We start from the raw sequence: 26,652 nt of genomic DNA, 5'->3' as shown, positions 1-26,652 counted from the left end.
GACAGGGGTGGGGATGGAAAAATGTCTTGGGTGGTGGGGTCGGATTGTAAATGGCGAAAGTGTCGGAGGATGATGCGTTGTATCCGGAGGTTGGTAGGGTGGTGTGTGAGAACGAGGGGGATCCTCTTTGGGCGGTTGTGGCGGGGGCGGGGTGTGAGGGATGTGTTGCGGGAAATACGGGAGACGCGGTCAAGGGCGTTCTCGATCACTGGGGGGAAAGTTGCGGCCCTTAAAGAACTTGGACATCTGGGATGTGCGGGAGTGGAATGTCTTATCGTGGGAGCAGATGCGGCGGAGGCGGAAGAATTGGGAATAGGGGATGGAATTTTTGCAGGAGGGTGGGTGGGAGGAGGTGTATTCTAGGTAGCTGTGGGAGTCGGTGGGCTTGAAATGGACATCAGTTACAAGCTGGTTGCCTGAGATGGAGACTGAGAGGTCCAGGAAGGTGAGGGATGTGCTGGAGATGGCCCAGGTGAACTGAAGGTTGGGGTGGAAGGTGTTGGTGAAGTGGATGAACTGTTCGTGCTCCTCTGGGGAGCAAGAGGCGGCGCCGATACAGTCATCAATGTACCGGAGGAAGAGGTGGGGTTTGGGGCCTGTGTAGGTGCGGAAGAGGGACTGTTCCACGTAACCTACAAAGAGGCAGGCGTAGCTGGGTCCCATGCGGGTGCCCATGGCCACCCCCTTAGTCTGTAGGAAGTGGGAGGAGTCAAAAGTGAAGTTGTTGAGGGTGAGGACGAGTTCAGCTAGGCGGATGAGAGTGTCGGTGGAGGGGGACTGGTCGGGCCTGCGGGACAGGAAGAAGCGGAGGACCTTGAGGCCATCTGCATGCGGAATGCAGGTGTCCAGGGACTGGACGTCCATGGTGAAGATGAGGTGTTGGGGGCCAGGGAATTGGAAGTCCTGGAGGAGGTGGAGGGCATGGGTGGTGTCACGGACGTAGGTGGGGAGTTGCTGGACCAAAGGGGCGAAAATGGAGTCCAGATAGGTGGAGATGAGTTCGGTGGGGCAGGAGCAGGCTGAGACGATGGGTCGACCAGGGCAGGCAGGTTTCCCTCCACAGTGATCGAGAACGCCCTTGACCGCGTCTCCCGTATTTCCCGCAACACATCCCTCACACCCCGCCCCTGCCACAACCGCCCTAAGAGGATCCCCCTCGTTCTCACAGACCACCCCACCAACCTCCGGATACAACGCATCATCCTCCGACATTTCCGCCATCTACAATCCGACCCCACCACCCAAGACATCTTTCCATCCCCACCCCTGTCTGCTTTCCGGAGAGACCACTCTCTCCGTGACTCCCTTGTTCGCTCCACACTGCCCTCCAACCCCACCACACCCGGCACCTTCCCCTGCAACCGCAGGAAATGCTACACTTGCCCCCACACCTCCTCCCTCACCCCTATCCCAGGCCCCAAGATGACATTCCACATTAAGCAGAGGTTCACCTGCACATCTGCCAATGTGGTATACTGCATCCATTGTACCCGGTGCGGCTTCCTCTACATTGGGGAAACCAAGCGGAGGCTTGGAGACCGCTTTGCAGAACACCTCCGCTCAGTTCGCAACAAACAACTGCACCTCCCAGTCGCAAACCATTTCCACTCCCCCTCCCATTATCTAGATGACATGTCCATCATGGGCCTCCTGCACTGCCACAATGATGCAACCCGAAGGTTGCAGGAACAGCAACTCATATTCCGCCTGGGAACGCTGCAGCCTAATGCTATCGATGTGGACTTCACCAGTTTCAAAATCTCCCCTTCCCCAACTGCATCCCTAAACCAGCCCAGTTCGTCCCCTCCCCCCACCGCACCGCACAACCAGCCCAGCTCTTCCCCCCCACCCACTGCATCCCAAAACCAGTCCAACCTGTCTCTGCCTCCCTAACCGGTTCTTCTTCTCTCCCATCCCTTCCTCCCACCCCAAGCCGCACCCCCATCTACCTACTAACCTCATCCCACCTCCTTGACCTGTCCGTCTTCCCTGGACTGACCTCTCCCCTCCCTACCTCCCCACCTATACTCTCTCCACCTATCTTCTTTACTCTCCATCTTCAGTCCGCCTCCCCCTCTCTCCCTATTTATTCCAGTTCCCTCTCCCCATCCCCCTCTCTGATGAAGGGTCTAGGCCCGAAGCGTCAGCTTTTGTGCTCCTGAGATGCTGCTTGGCCTGCTGTGTTCATCCAGCCTCACATTTTATTATCTTGGAATTCTCCAGCATCTGCAGTTCCCATTATCTCTGATACTATTAATGTTAGGCTGATGGTTTGTGCTGAGAATCATTGAGTCTTACGGCACAGAAACAGACCCTTCAGTTCAGTTCAACCAATCCATGCTGACCAGAGCCTCAAACTAAACTAGTCCCCCTGTCTACACTTGGCCCATACCCCTCCAAACATTTCTTATTCATCCATTATCCAAATGTCTTCTAAATATTGTAACTGTACTCATGCCCAATGTTTCCTCTGGAAGTTCATTCCACACACAAACCACACTGTGTAAAAAAGTTGCCTTATGTTTTTTTTAAATCTTACTCCCCTCACCTTAAAAATACACCCTTAGCCTTGAAATTCTCACGATTTCATAAACCTCAATCTCCTTTGATCCGATGAGAAATGTCCCAGCCTATCCAGCCTATCCTTATAACTCAAACTGCATTCCCAGCAACATCCTGATAGATCTTTTCTGAACCCTGTCTAGCTTAATAATATCCTTCCTACATAGTACCCCATACGAGGCTTCACCAACATTCTGAACAACCTCAACATGACATCCCAACTCCTGTACTCAAAGGTCAGAGCAATGAAGGCAAGCATGCTAAATGCCTTCCGAATGACCGAGTCTACCTGTGACATCAATTTCAAAGAACTGTGTACATGAATCCTGAGCTCTCTCAGTTCTACAATACTACACCAAGCTGTACTTTTATACATATAAGTCCTATCCTTACCAAAATGCAATACCTCACATGTATCCAAATTATTCTCTCCCTCCCTTTTTTCAATAATGGGGTTACATTTTCCACCCTCCAATCTGTAGGAACTGCTCCAGAGTCTTTAGAAATTTCGAAGACGGCCACCAATGCATCCAATATTTCCAGGACTACTTCCTTTAGTACTCTGGAATATAGATGATCAGACCCAGGGTGATTTGTCAACCTTTAACTGAGTTCATTCCCATAGCACTATTTTCTTTGTAATATTCATTTCCTTCAACTCTTCCTGCTAAGTAGATCCTTGATTCCCTACCACTTCTGGGAAGTTATTTGTGCTCTCTGCTCTGAAGACAGAACCAAAATATGTTTTCAATTCCACTGCCATTTCCTTGTTTACCACTCTAATTTCCTCATCATCTGACTATCAGGAACCCACATTTGTCTTTACTAATTTTATATATCTATTTGGATCAAATACTATCCATAATTTTTTGTAGGAGGCACTTGGCATTCTTCCTCTTTTGTTTTTCTGCCAGACAGGAATGAATAATATGTGTACTTCATACCTGCATTTTTCTAAATATTATTCATTACCTGTCCACCATCAATCCTTTAAGTCATGTCCTCCAAGCCATCATTGCCACTTTACACCTCATTCCTTTATAGGTGTCCTTTGTTTACATTTTAGTTTCTGATTCAGCCACTTCATACCCCATTAGTGTAGAATTATCTCATATTGTAGTTGCCGTTTCCCAAGGGATACCACAAAACAAGATTGTTAATAACAAACCCTTTCTTGTTACACAGTATCCAGTAGTAGTGCTCCTAAGATGTTGCTTGGTCTGCTGTGCTCATCCAGCTCCACACTTTGTTATCCGGATTCTCCAGCATCCGCAGTTCCTATTGTCTCTAGCCTATTCCCCAGTTGGTTCCTCAACATTTTGGTCTAAAAAACGATCGCATACACTGCCCAGGAAATTCTCTTCCACAATATCATTGTGAGTTTGTTTTGTCTGATCTGTCTGTAAATTAAAATCATCCAATGCTCCCAAAACCATTTTCTGCCCCGTAGTGTTCCTTATCTCCACCTATACAGATTTCACATTATGATTTTCTAATTCTTCCTTTCTACTGCATTGAAACAGCCTTTATCAGCAACACTAACCCACCTTCTCTCTGTTTTTCTGACTTTCCCAAACAATGAATACCTCTGGAGGCTCAGTTCCTCTGGTTGGCCACCTCGCAGTCATGATTCCATTATTGAGACAATGTCACAATCATTTATATCTGTATACGCTGCTAATTTGCCTTCTGTGTTACAAATGTTCCACACATTAAGGCACAAAGATATTATGCATTTTTAAAATCTTGTTAGTCACCTTACCTTTATTTTGCACTATGATCCCATTTGATTTTCTCTCATGTTTCTTTCTGCCTTCCACTTTTGCTTATTACTTTTCTGTCTTCTGTTCCTATCCTGGTTTCCCCCTCCTCTGTCTCCCTACTCACATTCCCGCCATTCTAGTTTAAACTCCCCCGATTACACTAGCAAATTCCCTGACAGAGAGTATTAGTTCCAGCCCTGCCCAGATGCTGCTTTTACTAGACCCACCTACCTCAGAAGTATTCCCAATGCCCCAGAATTTGAATCTCTCTGCTCTGCACCATTCCTCCGGCCACCAACTCATTTGACATATCCTACTATTTCTACTCTCACTAGCATGTGGCACTGGTGGTAATCCTGAGATTACTACCTTGGAGGTCCTACTTCCTAATTTAAATTCCAGGTCCATATATTCTGCTGGTAGGACCTCGACGCTTTCCTTTCTCTATGTCAAACACAAGGCACTTTCCCTGCCCAATCCTGCCAGAGACCTGATCAGGGCTGCCTTCACCTTCCTCCCAACTTCACATTTGATACCAACTTCCTCCCAGTAGCTACGGGTTTGACTGGGTCATGCAAAGTGCCCAACAGTGGTGAAATTGAACAAGTTTGGGAATGGGCAGGTGAGCTAGCTAAAGTTACCCACGGAATTTTCCAGGCCCCTCTGATAAATGGGGACCTGTAAAATTCTGAACAAAATTAGAAGTCGCTGGAAAAGCTCAGCAGGTCTGGCAGCATCTGTGAAGAAAAAAATCAGAGTTAACGTTTCGGGTGCGGTGAGCCTTCCTCAGAACATTCTGAACATTCTGTAAAATTCTGCACATTACTGCAGAATTGGTGATGAGCGATTCATTTCTGTTCAATTAGTTGTCTCACTATTCAGTCCTTTGGTTCCTGATGACAGTCAATATTCACTCCTGATACTAGCCACCTGTCACAGGAGAAACATCTCTGAATTATGAAAATCTACTGACACTGATTTGTACCTTGACATTAACCTGCTGGGTCAGATGTGAACGAAGGATGCACCAGACTTGTTAAAGAATTGCATGTTGGAGAATGGGGAATGTTTGTTGCTGAATGACCAGCATATTAACTCTTGCTGAAAATTAAAGGAAAACTTTGTGGAATTTTTCATTTTGTATTTAAAATGTAGATTTCAACATTGACCTTTGTATATTAATTGTTCCTCTGGTTTTTGTTGTGGTTTCCAGCGGCATTGAAACAAGTAGTGGCTATATGAGTACAGATTCTGCAACTCAAGACAATGTCAGGACCTGCAAACTTGCTTCATCCGACCACAGGTAAAATCTTTTTTTTTATTCTGGAATTAGCTTCTAACCAATCACACAATCAGAGAAAAACAAGAGACATTTAGCTTATTGTGTTGTGCAGCTCTTTCCAATTAGCTTTCCAATTAGACCCACTCCCCTGCTTACACCCCATCGTAGCCGTTAACTTTAAAGGAATTTATCTACTCCCAGTTCGAATTTGCTCCTTTAAGGTGTTGTATTGCAGATCATGTCTTGCTGCGTAATGCAAATTACCCAGATTTTCCGAAAAGGTGTGGAAATTGTGATGTCCAACTCCAGTCGGACTAGAGAATACCACTTTTATTTTGATCAATTCTGCCTGTGAATTTCCTGGACAGGAGCCTCCTGTTAGGAAACGGTACAGTCCAGGGATGCTCGCAGTGGGCAGTGAGGAGGAACCAGTGTTGGAAACCGCCATTCATGGGTTATAACTGTGATTATGGAAGCTTCCATATCAAGGCAGTACCAGTGATGGTGCAAATATTGCACACCAGTGCACATAATATAATAGAGTACAGTAAACAGCTAGAACAGCAGCTAACAGGATGGACCCAAGCATACCCTTTTTCCTAAACAGCAAGTTTATCGGTGAATCTGTGGAAGAGTATTTACCCCCGAGCATGTCCACAACCTCATGCTATAATTCCCAACTTCCCTGTCCCTGAGGAGGCTCTGTTAATTTATCTCTTCTTGGGGTGAGGCAGGACATTATTGCCCTGTGGAGTTGGTGCAGGATACAGCAGGTCACTGAAAGAGAAAGCAGCTGGATTCAGGTCACCATAGCTAACGATTGACCCGTAATCCCTGGGAACAGGAGATTATTTTGCAGGCTATGGATTTGAGCCATTAAGGAAAAAAGCCATGGTGGACATTAAACAAAATTCTATTTAATTTTCATTCTGAATTTTCATTTATCAGATGTAACAATTTGAGAGATGGGGCAAATGGCAGTTTCACCACTGCCAAGACAAACCTAATTACATACAAAAATTATTTCCCAGTTCTAGCAGCATGGACAAGTTGGGCTGAAGAGCCTGCATCCATGCTGTAAACCCCTATGACTGATGTAGAAAGCAGTGTGTCAAGATGTTGAACATATTGGCAGGAGTGTGAGGAAGGAGTGGTTTGAGGCTGGAAGTCAAGTGCTGATGTCTAAATGAATGCACTCAACCAGAGTTAGAAATCCCGTGTTGGGCCCTGATGAAAGACCCTACCCAAAGCATCAACCTGCCATCCTGTTATCTCAGAATTATTGGGATATTACTGTCTCAGCCTATCTCCCCACACACTTGTCTTAATCAACAGGCGGAAAATCCAAAACCAATTTACCAAACTCAGTTGATATAAAAAGAAGACAATAGCTAACAAAAACAGTTTTTATTTTACTACTGTATATTGCTAGTACAGGTATTTCTGCTATAACACATTTGGTTAATGCAAATTGGCTGTAACGCGATTGGTGAATAATGGACAATGTTTGGATAACATGAAACTACTACCGTACAGTATAGCAATTTTCACGTAATACAATTTTCTATAGCATGTGGTTACACATGAACACAATAATCGTGTTACAGGAGAACGCCTGTAATTTGTGCAACAGAAGTTGTTATTTAATGGATATTCCTCTTGTGAAAATCTGAATCTTGATGTGTTTTATGGCCCTTTCAGGCCAGGAACAAATCATTATGTTCCGTGCATTCACACGCACTTGTTTCTTCATTGAATTGACTTTGTCTTTCTGTTGTAACAAATTATTCTAATCTTTTTAATGTTCATGTATACCATTCACCTGACCTAGTTTGCCTTCAAATCATGACTCATCCATTCCCCTGACTGGTGATGGTCAGACTGATGCCGATATTCTCGCTTTCGTTCGAGCAAGACAAAACCTGATGCAGAAGAAAGGTGAGACCAAAGAGTGAGTGCGCGCTTTAAAAAAAGGGTGGGGAAAGGGCAGGAGAGGAGCCACAAAAACTCCTGGGCCAACAAAATGCATTTGTGGTTGTTCATTGCAGTGCCGACCCTAGCTCAAACCAGTAGGAAGCTGCCTAATTTTAATAGATTGGGCGTGTAACCAGATGAATAGGGACACACCTCAAGCTCCTATCAGAGGAATTTGGACATACAATGCAGCAGAAGGCATTTGCCTACCGTCAAAATGAGCTGATAAATGTTTAGAACATTTCTCAGATTTTCACTTGTCTAGTCTACAGCCCATCAGATGTGCAGCAATTGTGCTGGATGTCAAATGCCTGGTCTCGCTGAGTTGTCAGCTTTGCCCCGTATAAGAGCTCACCACCCTACCCCCCCCCCGCCCCAAGAACATTCCTGAAACAGCCAGGATGCAGTCCACAAGTGGTCCCATTGTTCAAGGGCATGCGAGAGAGTTGTGGTTTTTCAGTCCCCTTTGTTATTAATAATGTTCATAATTCAAATGTTTTGTTTTACAGAGATTGTGTTCATAGTTTATCACCAATGACTCCAATTATATGCTTTATTTAAAAAAACCAATAAATTAAACTGCGTATCACCCCAAGAAAAAGAAAGCTCCCCCCACACCAATAACCATTGCCCACTCCAATAGATATTTCACCATGCAGTGTAACAATGCAACAATGATCGTTGTGTGCATCTCACATATTGGCAAAGAAATCCTTTTAATTAACTTCTAAACATATTTACGTTCATTGCCCCTTTCTCTCTGGTGATTTTCTTTGCTTTTCCCACTACTTCTATCAAGGTATCGTTTGGTTTTATGCTTTAGCCATTCATTGTACAGTTTGTTAGCAAAATACCATACAGTTTCAGATAAACAAAGAGGCAATTAATGGTACAGAGCTTGAATATTGCTGAAAAGAGAGGTATATTGCTGACTCTTTTCATCTTGCACTCATCAGGAGAAGTGCAAGAATGCCATGTTTCAAACAATTGCGATATTCATAGAATTCCTACAGTGTGGAAGCAGGGTATTTGGCCCATTGAGTCCACACTGACCCTCCAAAGAGCAGACCACCCATACCAACTGCCCTACACTATATTCGCTGTGGTTAATCCACCTTGACATATATATCCCTGGGCACTATGGGCAATTTGGCACAGCCAATCTACCTAACCTGCACATCTTTGGACTATGGGAGGAAACCTGAGCGTCTGGAGAAACCCCATGCAGACATGGGGAAAATATGCAAACTCCACACAGACAATTGATAAAGGTGGAATTGAACCAGATCTCTATCGCCATGAGGCAGCAGTACTAACCACTGAGCCACTGTGCTGCCCCACAGTGTCTGGGGCCTGGTTTCGATTCCAGCCTTGGGCAATTGTCAAACTGGGCAATTGGGCAAGGAGTTTGCACATTTGCTTTACTGCAGCAGAAAAGAAGTACTGATTAGTTGTCAGGTTGATTTTGACCCCGGGAAGCACCAGAGTATCATGTTATGAGCTTGACTGATACTTTGGCAAAACCTATCTCTTTTCTGCAATACTTAGGTTCTGTGCAACCAAGCAATGATTTTAATCCTGTGATGATGAATAGACATTTTTATAATAAGGAGCTTGGCTGTTTGCTTGCCTCACAAACTCAACACAGAAATAAAGTGCATCAGAGCTATTGTGCAGGACAATGGCTATGCTAATCAGATAATTATAGTATCGCACAAACTCACAAATGGATCAAAGGTCATCGTTTTTGGTGCCTGGTCTACCTGAAATTACTGTGGAAGGACAAAGTATCTCAAAAATGTAGTCTTCAGCAACACAGTTTTTTTTTCAGCAATATAGAGTAGTTTGTTCCTGTGTCAAATCACAGAGGGGTGAGGTAGCATAGCAATTTTAATTTGTCATTTTAAAATGTCAATTTGGACCCTAAAAATATTGTTTTGTATGTTGGGCTGGAGTTGGATTTACCCAAGAAACAGAAAAATAGGCAGCACTTTTCCTTTCCTGCTTAGTTTTCTGTCTGAGGTAAATTGTAATATACCTACTGCTGCCTTGAGATCACCTAACACAATGCAAACTTGTGACCTCCCTCTGATCTATGTGGCTCAGTTGCACACTACCTTTATAACCAAAACCTTTAGGAGCCTACTAGCAACAAGGGAAAGTGTTTTGCAAGGGTTGAACATCTTGGAGGTCACCAAAAGAGCGCACATCAGTGAAGCTTGTTCACCTACAGCACTCAAACTCTTACATGCAACAGCATTGCAGAGTGACTTCTCATTATGCACAGAGGAAGGATTGATAGCCCAGGATGCGAGAAAGCAATCAGATTATTCATACATTGAGGATATTTCTTTACACCCACATCTGATTTTTCCATTTGCCCAGCTATCTGCCTGTGAACAGATGGTGTTATCACCGAATGGTTCAGTGCTTTGCTATCTAATCTGTCACACGCTTCCAGCATTGAGTAAACAACGGTGGGTGATTGCAGAAATGACAAAATTCAAAAAGCAACAAACACATTAAAGGATTGAAGAAGTTGACATTTCATTTGAATCTGATGGATCATTTTCCTTCATTCACTCTTCTTAGTAGCCTTCATTAATTATCTACATTTGTGTTTTGTTAAGTGGAGTAATCTAGGAACCTGAGTAGCTGCCAGGATTTGGCTGCAGAGGTTTGGAACTAAGGTTCACATTCTGTTGGATAGTAATCCTATATCTTGACTTTTCATGACAATAGTGTGTGGCCAAACGATCCAAGTTGGCTCACGAGAATATAGACAGGTGAAAATTGGTACCAGTCCAAAGAAGGAGAAAACAGGCACATGACCCAAAGCTTAGTCAAAGAGGTTGGTTATAAGTGATATTCTCAAGACAAAAAGAAAGAGCTAGAAAAAAAAGGGGGCCTAGCTTTGAGAGAGTTGAAAGCACAGCTTCCCAGTGGCAGGGTGAGGAAACTGGGATGCACAAAATTAGATTTGAGAAATGCAGATTTCTCTGGAGGTTGTAAAATTGAATAGGCCAACAGAAATAGGAAGGGGCAAGGCCCTGTAATACTTTGAGCACAAGGATTAGAATTTTAATCCGCAGCGAGTGTAGATCAGTAGTCTTTGTGAAATGGGAAATATTTTCAAGTTCTTAGAGAAGAAAGAAAATAAATTAACGTAAGGCATGTTAAAACAGATTATAAAAGTGTTTACAAGCACAAAAAAGGAGAGCAACGAAAGTAAACATTGGTCCCTTATTTCAATAAGGGATTGCAGAAATGTCAAACAAATATTTTGCTTCCGCCTTACCAGTGAAACACACTAATTATATACCAGAAATAGCCATGAGGCTGATAAGAGTAAGGAATGTAAGGGGTGCAAACTTCCCAGGCCATGGACAACATTGGCTATGGTGAAAGATTTGGGAGAATTGTGTGAGAAGTCAAGCCAGGCCTTAATTGGTGCCAGGTGGAAAATGTGTTCCCAACAAATTCTGCATGTCCAGACAAGATTCTCACATGTGAGTGCAAGATACCTATTAATAATGTCTATCTCTCATTATTCCTGTCATTATTACTTTATCTTAACTCATTAATATGTAAGTTCTTATCCTTCCACCTGGTATATATAAACTAGATGCCAAAAGTTGCCAAACGACAGAGTGAGGTTCTAAGTGACTCTAACTCACCACGTGCTCCTCTGGCCCTCTGTCTTCTGCACTGAGCACCAAGATCTCAGGGCATGCTCCAAGGGCAGTGGGCTCACACCATATTCATGAATGCCTGCATGTAACATATGCGAGCCACAATGCATGATCATGGCACATTCCAATGCTCTTAGAGTCCACTTCTGCACTTTCATGCTGCACTTTGGAGTGCGCCAGCAAACTCCATTGGAGTGCTGCTGCGAAGACATTGTGCACTCGGGCAAGCACCCAGCTCACATACTTCACCAGGTTATATTTCAGGGCTCTTAACTTGCTTTCTTACTGCTCCCTCACTTAATGCCTCCCTGGATGCTCACAGCATTTCCTGCCATTACCATTACTCGCTTTTTAGCTCATTGCCCCCTCAGCCAGAGCAAACAAGTGCACAGTACTTCCATGGGTTCATACAATACTCCAGTAGCTCTAATGAAGCCATGATGGACTTGAACATTAACTCTATTTCTTTCTCCACGGATGATGCTAGGCCTGCTGAGTTTCTCCAGTGTTCTCTGTGTTCAGCACTGTATTCCGTCTTGCCTTTTGGTGCAGACACAAAGCTCGGAAGATGGTCATGGTTGTTGGCAGTCATCAGTCAAAGGGGTGGACATGCTGTTGCATGGCATCTTGCTATGTCGGTGTCACACCTGCATTATGTGCCAGTAGCATGTACGGCAAACACACTGTATACTTCAAACAAATGGCCATGTGTCAAACTCTAAGAGGAGTAGTCATCAGTCAGGCCAAGGGAGTCAACCTTCAGTCCACAGTCACTGCGCAGTAACAAAGGCAGCATCTGCGGTCAGTGCAGGGCCATGGGCATTTGGGGCAATGAGGGTGAGAATCCTCTCCACAGAACAGATGCGGAGCTGAATGTTGGTATCCCACCACCGGCTTTGGCTTTTGCCATATTGTGGGCAGTTTTCTCAAGGAATATGAGCGTTGAGAGATAGAGGGGATGGAGTGAGAAGAAAGTGGGTTGCACAGTTAGTACAGGTGGGTGAGATGCCCCCATGGAGTTAATTGATAGTTCAGAGGCAGCATCGGTGGTCTGGTGAAATTGGGTGGGTTAGAGCGACTGAGGAGGATGTTGCATGCAGTAATGAGAGAGATAGAGCATGACCCTTGGTGGGAGGTCTGTACAATAGCAGAGAGAAGATGGTGGCACTTATCATGGCAGAATGCTGTTAGGATGGGGATTCAGGTTTTTGACCGAGCACAGTGGAGCAGTGGTGACTCAGCGAAGCAAATTAAGATGATATATGGTTTGGAAGGGACCTTATAGTCAGCCATATTTTCATTTGGCTGCTTCCTTTATACTTCTTAGATGGTAGAGATCATGGGTTTGGAAGATGCTGTTGAAGAGTTGCTCGGAGAGTTACTGTCATGGATCCTGAAGATGGTACACATTTGTACATATGTGGTGGAGGGAAGTGAATGTTTAACTCTGTGGGGATGGAGTGCCAAAGCAGTGATTGGGATTAATTAATTAATCAAATGACTGGCTGCATGTAAAGAGGTGCAAGTGGGTCTGGTGTATGGAAGGAGCTGTAAAACTGAGAAGAAAATAAATTCCGTGAACAAAGATAGATGTTTTGGTTTCAGTTTCATTGACAGGCTAGATAGTTTAAAGTTATGTGTGAAAGTCTATAAATTATGCTAAGGAACACAGCAGCAGAAAGTTGCTTTATGAAAGAAATCACACAGGAAAAGATGAGGCATTTCAGAAAATCCTAGTAGACCAACAAAATTGTAAATTAACATCTGCCTTGGCATGTGCAGTCTTTGTGAATGAAAATGGTTGGGGGTGTTGCTACAGTTCATATTACTTTTTTTAGAAGACATCCAAAACATTCTTTAGTAACGAGGATTGTTGCTCAGTTTGTGAAGGGACTACAATTAGATGCACTTTCTCCAAGCACTGCATGCAGGGAGAAAAGCAATATTCATTTAGACTGAGGTTTCAGGCAAAATTTGACAAGGCTTATGGTATTGTATGAGGCCAACAGAAACAAATTTTAGTTGCAGGGCATGTATATAATAGGAGAAAAGGGGAAAAATGAATGGAATGGTCCAGGTAAGGTTATAGTTAATGATGGAAAGTGTAATATTACAGCCAAACTGTTAGCATGCATTCTTAAAAGATAATTGACACTGATTGTACACTTATAGAATCTGAAAAGGTAATAGAATTTGATGCTACACCAAGCACTTAAGAAGGGCTTAGAATCATATAGAAGTTACAGCACAAGTCCATATGTCTTCTTTTAAATGCTTCGAGGGTTTCCATCTCAATCACCAACCTGGACAGCATATTCTAAGCCCCAAACAACCACCTTCTTGGTGAAAAACCTTTTCTAATCCTATCTTAAATCTGTGGCCCTTTGATAATTGGTCTCTCCATGAGAGGAAATATGTCTTCCCTGTCTGCTTCATCTAAGTCTTTCATTGTTTTCTACACCTCAATTAAGTCATCCTTCAGTCTCCTGGGAAATAATGGAGACGATCGTGGCCTGCTGAAATTTTACACGTAGCTGCAATTTTCAAGCACTGGCTCTTGATGATTCTTGCAAATCCCCTATGTACTCTCTCTGCAGCGATTATGTCCTTCCTATAATGTGGTGATCAGAACTGTGCACAACACCCTATCTGTTGGTAAACCAGTGTCTTATATCGTTCCAGCCTTTCATCCTTGATTGTGTGTCCAATACCTCATCCAATGAAGGAAAGCAACCCAAGTACTTCCACCTGTTCTTCAAGGACCTCTAGATATGTGTTCCATGGTCCCTCACTTCTCAACCTCTTGCGGTACCCTCCCTGTTTTATTGTGTATTCATTTGCTTTGTTTCTCTTCTCCAAAAGCATAATGCATCACATTTCTCTGGATTGAATTCCAATTCCACTTTTCCATGCACCCAGTCAAATCATTGATATAATCCTGCAGTCACGACCACCCTCTTCATTCTGACATTTGCAAATCTCCCAATCATGCCACCCGCATTTAAATCTCAATCATTAATAGATTAGATTGCCTACAGTGTGGAAACAGGCCCTTTGGCCCAAGTAGTCCACACTGTCCCTTGAAGCATCCCACCCTGACCCATCCTCCTATAACTGACATACCCTGGAACACTATGGGCAGTTTAGCATGGCCAATCCACCTAGCCAGCACATCTTTGGACTGTGGGACGAAACTGGAGCACCGGGAGGAAACCCACGCAGACACGAGGAGAATGTGCAAACTCCACACGGACGGTCACCCGAGGCTGGAATCGAACCCGGGTCCCTGGCGCTGTGAGGCTGCAGTGCCAACCACTGAACCACCGTGCTGCCCATTGGTACTGGAGACAGCAAGGCATCTGTTACTGAGCCCCATGGAACACCAGTGGAAACAGCCTTGCATTCGAGGAAACATTGGTCGACTATTACCCATTGTTTCCTGTTATTGAGCAAATTTTGGATCCAACTTGTCATATTCCCCTATTTTTCTGAATGGTCTGCCATTGGCAACCTCACTAAGTACCTTGCTGAAATCCTTGTAGACAACCTCCTCAGCATTACCTTCATCAATCCTCCTCATTAATTCCTTAAAAAAAAGTTGATTAAGTTAGTGAGGCACAACCTTCCTTGAACAAAACCATGCTGACTCTCCCTGATGAGCCTGTACCTTCCAAGTCACAGTTAATCCATCTCTCAGTATTGATTTGGTGATTTGCCAACTAACGAAGTCAGGCTGAGTAGCCTATTATTATTTGGGCTACCTGTCACACCATTTTATAAATAATGCCACAATATTTGCAGACCTTAGTCAAGAAGTTACAGTGGAGTTCCCTACTGCAGTAAATGTGGTCTTGAAGATTTGTGCACCCCATTCGCAATATGGGAATGTAAGTCAATCAATTTAAAAGCCACATTTTTTCCGGGTGAAATATTTCAAAGTGAAGTATTTCTATTCCCCATGCAGACAGAATAGGCTGAATAGCCTTTTGCTGTGCTATAACTATCTATGGTTTTATCTTTGAAAACACAAAAGAAAGCAGGTGATACATTAGGGAAACAATAAAAGTGAAACAAAGGGTGGTTTTGGATTAAATGGTGCAGTGATGGTGAGGTATTTCTCCGTCCATCTTTTTGAAAGTAGGAAGCATCCAGTTTAAAACAGACCGTGGAATGTTCTTGGGCAATGTTTTTGGTGCTTTGAATGGAGGTGACACTTCCTGTGGTTGCAGGGAAAGGTGCCAGGTGTGGTGGGATTAGGGGAGCGGATGAGGGAGTTGCGGAGAAAATGGTCCCTACCAAAGGCATCTCAGGGTGGGGAGGGAAATATATGTTTGGTTGTGGGGTCAGATTGCAGGTGGTGGAAGTGGCGGAGAATGATACTTTGGATACAGAGGTTGGTGGGGGAATATTTGAGGACAAGGGGGATTCTGTCTTTGTTTTTATTGAATGGAGGGGATATGAGGGCAGAGGTGCAGGAAACGCAAGAGGTGTGTTCGAGGGCATTTTCAACCACTGAAGGGGGATTTTGTGGTCCTTGAAATAAAAGGACATCTGGGATGTTCGGGAGTGGAATGCCCCATCCTGGGAGCAGATGCTGTGGAGGCGGAGGAATTGGGAGTAGGAAGTTGCATTATTGCAGGAAGGTGGGTGAGAGGAGGTGTAGTCTAGGTAGCTGTGAGAGTCAGTGGGCTTGAAATAGATGTCGGTGTCAAGGCAGTCACCAGAGATAGAGACAGAGAGGTCCAGGAAGGAGAGAGAGGTATCAGAGATGGTCCAGGTTAACTTGAGGTTGGGGTGAAACGTGTTAGTAAAGTGGACAAACTGTTCAAGCTCCTTGTGGGAGCACGAGGTGGCACCGATACAGTCATCAATGTAGCAGAGGAAGAGGTGGGGGATGGTACCAGTGTAGCTGCGGAAGAGGGATTGCTCCACGTATCCCACAAAGAGGCAGGCATAGCTTGGGCCCCTACAGATTTGTTTGGTGCCTTGGACGGAGGTGAGAGGGGAGGTGTAGGGGTAGGTGTAGCACTTCCTGTGGTTACAGGGTAAGGTGCCAGGAGTGGTAGGTTTCACAGAGAGAAACTGACTGGCAACTTTTTGATGTATGTTGATAATTTTCTGCGGAGAGGTGGCATTTGAAAGAAGTATGACCAGATGAATACAAAGGGGATTTAACATTGGAAGTCAGGCTTTAAAAAGCCTTTGAATACACGGGATTAAATATTAAACAACAGAAGTCAAGAGTGATTTTGGATCAATAGTTTTATTCTGAAAAGTGCCCATATTTGGGAGAGATCCTCGCAGGAATATAATTTTGTACTTAAAAAGAAACAGGCCAGTGAAGAAGATGGACTGAACAGTTAAACTGGTTGTGTACTTGGACTAGACATGCCTTTGATGACATGTTGCAACTGAATACTATTCTGACACACTCTGTTGCTGAAGAAATCTTGGGGGCAAATAAAACATTTAAAAAATTAAAGAAACACATTCCGATCACTTGATCTTAACTATCAACATCCTTTCTCTCCCAGCACTCCAACACAGCTCCCCCCTCCACACTATTTCCTAAATGCTGCCCCTTCCACACTTCACATCAGCTCTGATGAAGAATCATCTGGATTCAAAACATGAACTTGCTTTCTCTCCATGGTTGTTGCCTGACCCACTGTGATCTCCAGCATTTTTTTGTTTTCATTAAAATTAAATTCAGAAGAACACATAATCAGGTTTGCAGCTTGAGTGACCCAGAAGATCTGAAGCTAGTCCCTTTCAGTGATGCTCCACATGCCAATCTTCCAGACATCAATTCAACTCCAGCAGGATTTATCATATTCTTGATGGGAAAGAATAATAAATGTTGACCTTTGGCCTAGGAAGCCAAGAAAATTTCAAAAAAAGGTAGTTAAAAGTAACTTAGCTGCTGAAACAAAATACTTTCCATTAATTTTGTTCAAGGGGGACTATTTGTGTGCCTTCAAAAATTTGATTCAAAGAGGAGAATGTATTGCTACAACAATGTATTCAACATGTGATCAGGAGTTATTTATTAATTAATTCACTGGGTACATCAAAAAGAGAAGAGAGAGTCCAGTAGTACAATGGTAATGTCTCTACTTCTGGCCTAAGTTCAAGACCCACCTAAGGAAGTGATGGCCTTTCAAGGTGAGTCACAGCTTGTCCAAACGGGTTGATTGATTAACAGGAAGAGGTGAGACCGGAATGTGGAAGGTGCTGTTAAACTGAATTGTTAATATTTTTATCTGTAATGAAAGTTGTCTCGGTTTATGTTTCACCGATTGGCCAGCATCCAATATGACTTCTTTGGAATGGAGATTCAACAGGAGGCAGTGAGCCTGGATAAACAGGGCATTTGCAAGTTGTGAAGTTGTAACTAGTGGAATGCTAAAAGCTTCTGATATTTAAAATCTATATAAAGGCCTTAGACTGACAGTAATGATCTAGTTTTCTTGACAATGCATATTGAGATGTGCATGTAAGCTGGGAGGTTACAAAGATGCTGCAGAGAGATTGAGGCAGGTGAAATGGCAGGGGATCAAGGTGCAGAGTGTAATATATGAGATAGTCTCTTTTGATAATAAGAAGCAAAATATCTTTTAAAAATGAGTGGAACTTTCAAATGTTGATGTTCACAAAGACTTGGATGAGCACATGCAGGGAACACTGCAGATACAGCAAACAATTAGGAAACCAGATGACATATTAGCTTTTGTTGCAAGATTTAGATTTTATTGTCACATGTACTCAAGTACAGAAGTACAGGAGAATAGCAAAAAGTGTATAACATTGCCACACATTACTCCATCTTAGATACCAAGGTACCTAGGTCCAAAAAATCATATGCATAAAGTAGTAAGAGAAACGAGAGTTAAAAAATTAAACATTACTTCAGAGAATAGCAGAAAAATAAAGAAATATGGTAATAGTTAACATTAAAGCCTTTCGTTGTTTAAACTAGGAAAATAAAGGAATAAGTTAAAGGTTCAACAGTCTTTGAGTTCTCTGCTTATCATGCTGCCCAGGAGACCACAGCTGTTTGTTCTTACACCACCGCTGCACACCACTGCTCTTCAGATACTGTTGCTGCTGTTATAAAGCTGCCGCCTCTCCGATCTCCCCCAGTGCCTCAGGGACATGCAAGGGCAGGATCCACTGGCACGCCAAGCTGAGACACCACCATGAGCTGCTGAGAGACCAGTCAACATACTGCCAAGAGACCAGGCTGACAGCCACCGAGAGACCAGACCAGGACCAGGCACAGTCTGCTGAGAGACCAGGTTGAGAGCTGCCATGTGCCGCCGAAAGACCAGACCGGGACCCACCACGTGGGGAGGGTGGGAGGTGAACACCAAGAGGGGGAAATCACCAAAAAGGGGGAAAATAGAGGAAAAAAAGGGTAAAAAGAGAAAGAAATGAGAAATAAACAGAAAGAGCGAGGAGCATCCGACTCTGTCATCATCTTGACCAAAAGCTTGCAGTAAGAGTTAGGGCATCCTGCCACAAACTTAGGAGACTTTGCGTAACACCATAACGTGAGTATTGGCACAACTTTCATCTTCATATCTAATGAAAGATTTGCTGCGTTGAAGAAGAGATAGAAAAGATTCACTCTTGGAACGAGACAGTTGTGTTATGATTAGTGGCTGAGTAATTTGGATCGATATTGTCTGGAATTAGAAAAGAATTTGGGGTAATCTCATTGAAGCCTACAAAGTCCTTAAACATTGTGATAGGGCAGACAGAGAGATTGTTTCCCTTGACTAGGGAATGTGGATTAAGGAGGCCATAGCGTCAATATAACAAACATTTAGGACTGAGCAAGTGGGCACTTCTGCCACTGAAGTGGTTGTGAATCTTTGGAAATCTCTAATCCAGAAGGTTGCAGATACTCCATTGCCTATATTCAAAGGTGAGATGGACAAATTCTCAGACATTAGAAAATCAAGGGATATGGAAAGCAGCAGAAAGCTAAGTTGAGGCATGCTCATATTGAATGGTTCTTGGAAACATAAGGCCCACCCTTGCTCCTGCTTTTATCATCCTATAATTCATAGCGCTGTTGATTAATCAATCAACTCTGTTCCATGAAAGTTAATCACATTTCAGTTGATATTGGAGGATGACTGGAACAAAGGAGATTTCTTACAACTAATATCTGTCACATTGTCCATCTGTGATGCCCAGGTACCCTATCCACTTTTATTGCCAGATAGGAGGCATCAGGTTAATGATCAAATTATCAAGATAGTCATTGTGAGTGCCTGTTTTTTGATAGGAAGGCAAGTCACACTTTAGTGGATGTTTTGAGTAGTCACATTAAAGAGAAAAACTGAAAAAAGAAACAAAGAACTGTGAATGCTGGAAATCTGAAACAGAAACAGAAATTGCTGAAGAACTTCAGCAGATCTGACAGCATCTTTAGAGAGAAAGCAGTGCACTGGACCCAAAACATTTACCATGCTTTCTCTCCAATGATGTTGCAGACATGCTGAGGTTCTTCAGCGATATCTGTTTTGTTTCACATTAATTAGAAGTTACATCATCAATGAAAGTCTTGCTGTGAAAACTAGTCAGGACTATAGGAAGGAAAATACCTATAAAAGCCAAGTCTGAGCACCTCTTTCAAGAAATCTTAAGCAGATGAGCTTATTGCAGAACTGTAATGATTACTGTATTTTTGAAATGAACTCACTCTTGGACCCCATACTTAATTGACCGGAACATTAAAGAATCATTTAACTAATTAAAGGAGGATTCTTTACCATGTGCACTCTGAATCCAGCAAACAGAAACTCCCATGTAGGTTCTCAGTAGCTTGATTTTGAGACTTTTATTCATTGTATGTGTGTTCGCATGTCTCAAGCATTTAGTTAACTGGGGAAAAAAATCTACTTCCAGGAGTGTGTAGTACCTGAGGATTGATATGAATTGCAGCCTACTGCTTCAACTGATCCGTGAGGCTGGATTTTGCAGCCCTCCCTCCCTCACTAGTTGTCTTTTTAGCAGGAACGATACTGTGACAAGCGCACAGTCTTCACTGCCGCCCCAGACCCAGTCCCTATAATATGGAAGGTAGACATGCTCTGAAATTGTCATGCCTGCTGCTGTTTTTAAAGAAATAATTAGTGGTTGGTTGAACTTGTCAACTAGCCAAATGATGCAGAATGGAGCAGAGACAAACAAGCCAAGTGCATGCAGCCACAGAGCTTCTAGACAAATAAAACCCTCACTTCCACGACTGTAGACAATGGTTGGAAATCCTGACAGAAGCTTTTGCATACATTTTCCGTGATTCATGAGTATGAAGGAGCAAAATGACAGGTCCTAGTCTGCTGTCGGCTGTACCACAGTCTGACTTGTCTGCCCTTAGCAACAGAGACTTTGAATGTCACCATTTAACTGTTTCATTCTTTACTTATTCTCTCAACCACAGGGTAATTGGTTAATCTTGTTTGCAACAATTGCTCAGCTGGGCTTTTCAGTGTAATGCAGACAGTTAAATAGGTTGTACAACCATCATTCTGTATCTTACACAGCTGGGGTTGTAACACTTTTCAGAGCAGAAACGTTTTATAGTCTGGAGAAAGTAGTTCTAAGAAACCAGGGTATTAAGGTGTAGAAGGAGATGCAGGGTGTGTAATAATGTTGCAGAAAGTGCATATTAAGCAGTATTGCCAGAAACAATCACTTCAAACCAATGTTTACATTGGATAACAGCTGTGTTATGTAAGACAGGAAAATTACAAATGTTTAATTCAGTGCAAACTTCACTGCAAATTGTGCAGCTTCTTCTTGTACTGTATTGTCCTTGATATTTTACATTACCAACATTTTCTGAGTCTTTTCAAATGGAGGCTTTTAAATTAATTACATTTATTGCTGGAATAAAAATGCTCTTTTGCTACTGCTTATATTTTGATGTGGCGTAAGAGACCAATTTTTGATAGCTGAGTAGATTGCATTTAGTTTAGCAAAGCTCTTCTATGTACTATGCACAGGTAAATTGATTGAAAACAAAATACATTAATTCCTTAGTTATATTAACTTAGACTGCCTGAATAGATAACCCACCCATTTTCACAGGAATGTTAAAGCAAATTCACAGGTAAAACTCAACTTTGTACAATAGTACTAAAAATAACAATGAGTCTGCATCCTATTTTACATTTCACAGCTTTTGTTTCCATTGACTTCAATAGAGTTGCCTTACAATCCCCTGTTTTACATTAACACACAGCTTGAGGCCCATTCACTTGGTTGAAATGATACATTACAGTTTTATGAGAATGTATTAACAGTTTCAGTTACAAGTCTCAAAGCCAGATCTCTGAAGAGTTTTAGGCCATTGAATTTCATTAAGAAAAAATTTCCATCTTTTTCTGTTTCTGAAATAACTGTTGTGCAAAAATTTGTTAAATGTCCAAAACAAAATGTAGCATTAAAAAACACGTAATATTAGACAGATCACCTGTAGAAATATGTAGAATGGAATCTTATAGGGGTTTTTGTGACAGAATCAGATGAGAAGTGCGTCCAATCTCAACACTGGGAGCATCTCGTATATCTTTGATGCATTTGCTGAGCAATGAAGCAAGTTTCTTTCTAGGCAATGGTGAGTTGCCAGTTAATGGAAATCATAGTTTGGTAAACACCTTACTAATGCTGCAACTTGCCTCATTAAAATACAGCTGCGCAACTAACCAAATGTACTAAACAAGCTAGACGTCAGGAATCCTTGAGATAAAAGTCAGAGTGGTTACCTGGTGAATTCAGCTTGCCTCTGGCCCCAAAGGAAATCCATGTTGGACACCAAGGACATGCAACCCACATCCACCAATATTGCATCTGACATGTGCTAGCCTGTAAGAACCATCATGGTACATCTCCAATCCTATTACAGTACACTTCTATGCTTCAGTGCTTCACTAGAAGCTGCCATTGTCATGCTGCTGCAAGGATGCATTACTGTCAGAGATAGCCACCCACCTCATGGAGTGGACAAGTTGTTTCTGTGGACACTTTGCTTACTATGCTTGCTTTGAACCTACCAGGATGCCCACCACATATCTGCCATGAAATGCCTTGCCATGCCTTTTTGCTCATTGTTCCTTCACCCACATATGCCAGGCGCATACTGTGATTTAACACAGACAAGAGGCCAAGAAGCTTGTCATTATTGTCAGCAGTGCTCTGTCAATTCAATGGAGACAGCCTTTGCTCAGGGGGTCTCAGAGCAGTAAGTCAAGAACAACCTCCGATACAGTGCATAACCTTGGACACAGTCAGTTAGACACTCAGGGTGCTCAGAGTCAAGAAGGTCTCCAGTTAGAAATGAGGAGCTGAATTTAGGACAGCCCACTACCTGCCTTGACCCTTTTGACCATGTTACGTGTTCTTTTCTTCCTGGAATGAGAGAGGCAAGAATTAAGGGGTAAAGTGAACTTCCAGGATAGGAAGGGGCCTGGGCAAGATGTAGGCAGTAAGGACACGCAGGGTTAGTTCTGTCACGGATTGGGGAAATGAGTCCAAACGGGAAGATGTTGCAGGCAATAGTAGGATTGGTGGTACATGAGTCTTGGTTGGAGGTGAGTACAGTAGAAGGGGCAGAATGATTATGAAGTTTTAGAGGAAATATGTTAGCATTTAGAACATAGAACATTACAGCACAGTACAGGCCCTTCGGCCCTCGATGTTGTGCCGACCTGTCATACCGATCTCAAGCCCATCTAAACTACACTATTCCATGTACGTCCATATGTTTATCCAATGACGACTTAAATGTACCTAAAGTTGGCAAATCTACTACAGTTGCAGGCAAAGCGTTCCATTCCCTTACTACTCTCTGAGTAAAGAAACTACCTCTGACATCTGTCCTATATCTTTCACCCCTCAATTTAAAGCTATGCCCGCTTGTGCTTGTCACCATCGTAGGAAAAAGGCTCTCCCTATCCACCCTATCTAACTCTCTGATTATTTTATATGTTTCAATTAAGTCACCTCTCAACCTTCTTCTCTCTAATGAAAACAGCCTCAAGTCCCTCAGCCTTTCCTTGTAAGACCTTCCCTCCATACCAGGCAACATCCAAGTAAATCTCCTCTGCACCCTTTCCAAAGCTTCCACATCCTTCTAATAATGCAGTGACCAGAACTGTACACAATACTCCAAGTGCGGCCGCATCAGAGTTTTATACAGCTTCACCATAACCTCTTGGTTCTGAACTTGATCCCTCTACTAATAAAAGCTAAACCACTGTATGCCTTCTTAACAGCCCTGTCAACCTGGGTGGCAACTTCCAAGCATCTGTGTACATGGGCACCGAGATCTCTCTGCTTATCTACACTACTAAGAATCTTACCATTAGCCCAGTACTTTGCCTTCTGGTTAATCCTACCAAAGTACATCACCTCACACTTGTCTGCATTAAACTCCATTTGCCACCTCTCAGCCCAGCTCTGCAGCTTAAATATGCCTCTCTGCAACCTACAGCATCCTTTGTCACTATCCACTACTGCACCGACCTTAGTGTCATCTGCAAATTTACTAACCCATCCTTCTACAACCTCATCCAGGTCATTTATAAAAATGACAAATAGCAGTGGACCCAACACCGACCCTTGCAGTACACCACTAGTAACTGGTCTCCAGGGTGAACATTTCCCATCAACTATCACCCTCTGTCTTCTTTCAGCAAGCCAATTTCCGATCCAAACTGCTATGTCTCCCACAATTCCATTTCTCCACATTTTGTACAATAGCCTACTGTGGGGAACCTTATCGAACGCCTTGCTGAAATCCATATACACCACTTCAACCGGTTTACTCTCATCTACCTGTTTGGTCACCTTCTCAAAGAATTCACTAAGGTTTGTGAGGCACAACCTTCCCTTCACAAAACCATGCTGACTATCCCTAATCAATTTATTCTTTCTAGATGTTTATAAATCCTATCCCTCATAACCTTTTCCAACACTTTACCAACAACTGAAGTAAGGCTCACTGGTCTATAATTACCAGGGTTGTCTCTACTCCCCTTCTTGAACAGGGGAACACATTTGCTATCCTCCAGTCATCTGGCACTATTCCTGTAGACAATGACGAGTTAAAGATCAATGCCAAAGGCTCGGCAACCTCCTCCCTGGCTTCCCAGAGGATCCGAGGATAAATCCCATCCGGCCCAGGGGACTTATCTATCTTCACCCTCTGAAGGATTTCTAATACCTCTTCCTTGTGAACCTCAATCCCACCTAGTCTAGTAGCCTGTATCTCAGTATTCTCCTCAACAACATCGTCGTTTTCTAGAGTGAATTCTGTTGAAAAATATTCATTTAGCGCTTCCCCTATCTCATCTGACTCCACACACAACTTCCCACAACTATCCTTGATTGGCCTTAATCTTACTTTCGTCATTCTTTTATTCCTTAGATACCTATAGAAAGCCTTAGGGTTTACCCTGATCCTATCCGCCAACAACTTCTCATGTCTCCTCCTGGTTCTTCTGAGCTCTCCCTTTAGGTCTTTCCTGGCTACCTCGTAGCCCTCAAGTGCCCTAACTGAGCCTTCACATCTCATCCTAACATAAGCCTTCTTCTTCCTCTTGACCAGAGATTCCACCTCCTTCGTAAACCACGTTTCCCGCACTCTACAGCTTCCTCCCTGCCTGACAGGTACATACTTATCTAGGACACACAGGAGCTTTTCCTTGAATAAGCTCCACATTTCTAATGTGCCCATCCCCTGCAGTTTCCTTCCCCATCCTACGCTCCCTAAATCTTGCCTTATCTCATCGTAATTGCCTTTCCCCCAGCTATAACTCTTGCCCAGTGGTGTACACCTCTCCCTTTCCATCACTAAAGTAAACATAACAGAATTGTGATTGCTATCACCAAAGTGCTCACCTACTTCCAAATCTAACACCTGGCCTGGCTCATTACCCAGTACCAAATCTAATGTGGCTCTGCCCCTTGTTGGCCTATCTGCATACTGTGTCAGGAAGCCCTCCTGCACACACTGGACAAAAACTGACCCATCTATCGTTCTCGAACTATAGTGTTCCCAGTCAATATTTGGAAAGTTGAAGTCCCCCATGACAACTACTCTGTCTCTCTCACTCCTATGAGAATCATCTTTGCTATCCTTTCCTCTACATCTCTGGAACTATTCGGAGGCCTATAGAAAACTCCCAACAGGATGACCTCTCCTTTCCTGTTTCTAACCTCAGCCCATACTACCTCAGTTGACGAGTCCCCAAACATCCTTTCTGCAACTGTAATACTGTCCTTGACCAACAATGCCACACCTCCCACCCTTTTACCATCTTCTCTGTTCTTACTGAAACATCTAAACCCCGGAACCTGCACCAACCATTCCTGTCCCTGCTCTATCCATGTCTCCAAAATGGCCACAATATCGAAGTCCCAGGTACCTACCCATGCTGCAAGTTCACCCACCTTATTCCAGACACTTCTGGCATTGAAGTAGACACACTTCAAACCAACTTCTTGCTTGCCGGTGCCATCTTGCTTCCCTGAAACTTTATTTCGGACCACCCTACTCTCAACCTTTTCTATAGTCGAACTACAAATTTGGTGCCCACCCCCTGGTGAATTCGTTTAAACTCACCCGAATAGCCTTAACAAATTTCCCCCCCAGGATATCGGTACCCCTCTGGTTCAGGTGAAGACCATCTTGCTTGTAGAGCTCCCACCTATCCCAGAAAGAGCCCCAATTATCCAAGAATCCAAGCCTTCCCTCCTGCACCATCCCTGTAGCCACATGTTCAACTCCTCTCTCTCCCTATTCCTTGCCTCACTAGCACGTGGCACGGGCAACAAACCAGAGACAACAACTCTGTTCGTCCTAGCTCTCAGCTTCCATCCTAGCTCCCTGAATTTCTACTTTAAATCTCCATCTCTCTTCCTACCTATGTCGTTGGTGCCAATGTGGACCACGACTTGGGGCTGCTCCCCCTCCCCCTTAAGGATCCCAAAAACACGATCAGAGACATCACGCACCCTGGCACCACACCAACCGTGAGTCTCTCTCGTCCCCACAGAACCTCCTATCTGTCCACCTAACTATGGAGTCCCCAATGACTAATGCTCTGCTCCTCTTCCCCCTTCCCTTCTGAGCAGCAGGGACAGACTTTGTGCCAGAAACCCATGCCCCACTGCTTTCCCCTAGCAGAATGGAGGACAGTGGATCCTCTTCCTAAATTGCAGTCTCAATGCTACTCAGAATACAATGATCAAGGTTGTAACCTCAGACCAAGTTTGCATGGTCTGGTGTCATGGCCTGTATTCTGATCCTGGGAGAAGTGGAAGTCCTGCACCATCTTATCCAACAGGACCTTTAGGTCCC

At 43.5% G+C, this 26,652-nt stretch overlaps 1 protein-coding gene across 1 annotated transcript in view; it reads left to right on the top strand.

Moving 5' to 3' along the window:
- Positions 1-26,652, top strand: part of kif6 (kinesin family member 6) — a 522,710-nt gene that overhangs the window by 491,003 nt on the left and 5,055 nt on the right. Inside the window, exons 20-21 of the mRNA XM_048531738.2 lie at positions 5,539-5,628; positions 7,439-7,545. Of these exons, the coding sequence (XP_048387695.2) occupies positions 5,539-5,628; positions 7,439-7,545 (197 nt within the window). The remainder of the gene's footprint in view (positions 1-5,538; positions 5,629-7,438; positions 7,546-26,652) is intronic.

The sequence above is a fragment of the Stegostoma tigrinum genome, chromosome 4 (genome assembly GCF_030684315.1).
Source record: "Stegostoma tigrinum isolate sSteTig4 chromosome 4, sSteTig4.hap1, whole genome shotgun sequence".
Classification (NCBI taxonomy): domain Eukaryota; kingdom Metazoa; phylum Chordata; class Chondrichthyes; order Orectolobiformes; family Stegostomatidae; genus Stegostoma; species Stegostoma tigrinum.
Note: the sequence above shows the minus strand (reverse complement) of the source record. Positions and strands in the feature narration are given on the sequence as shown.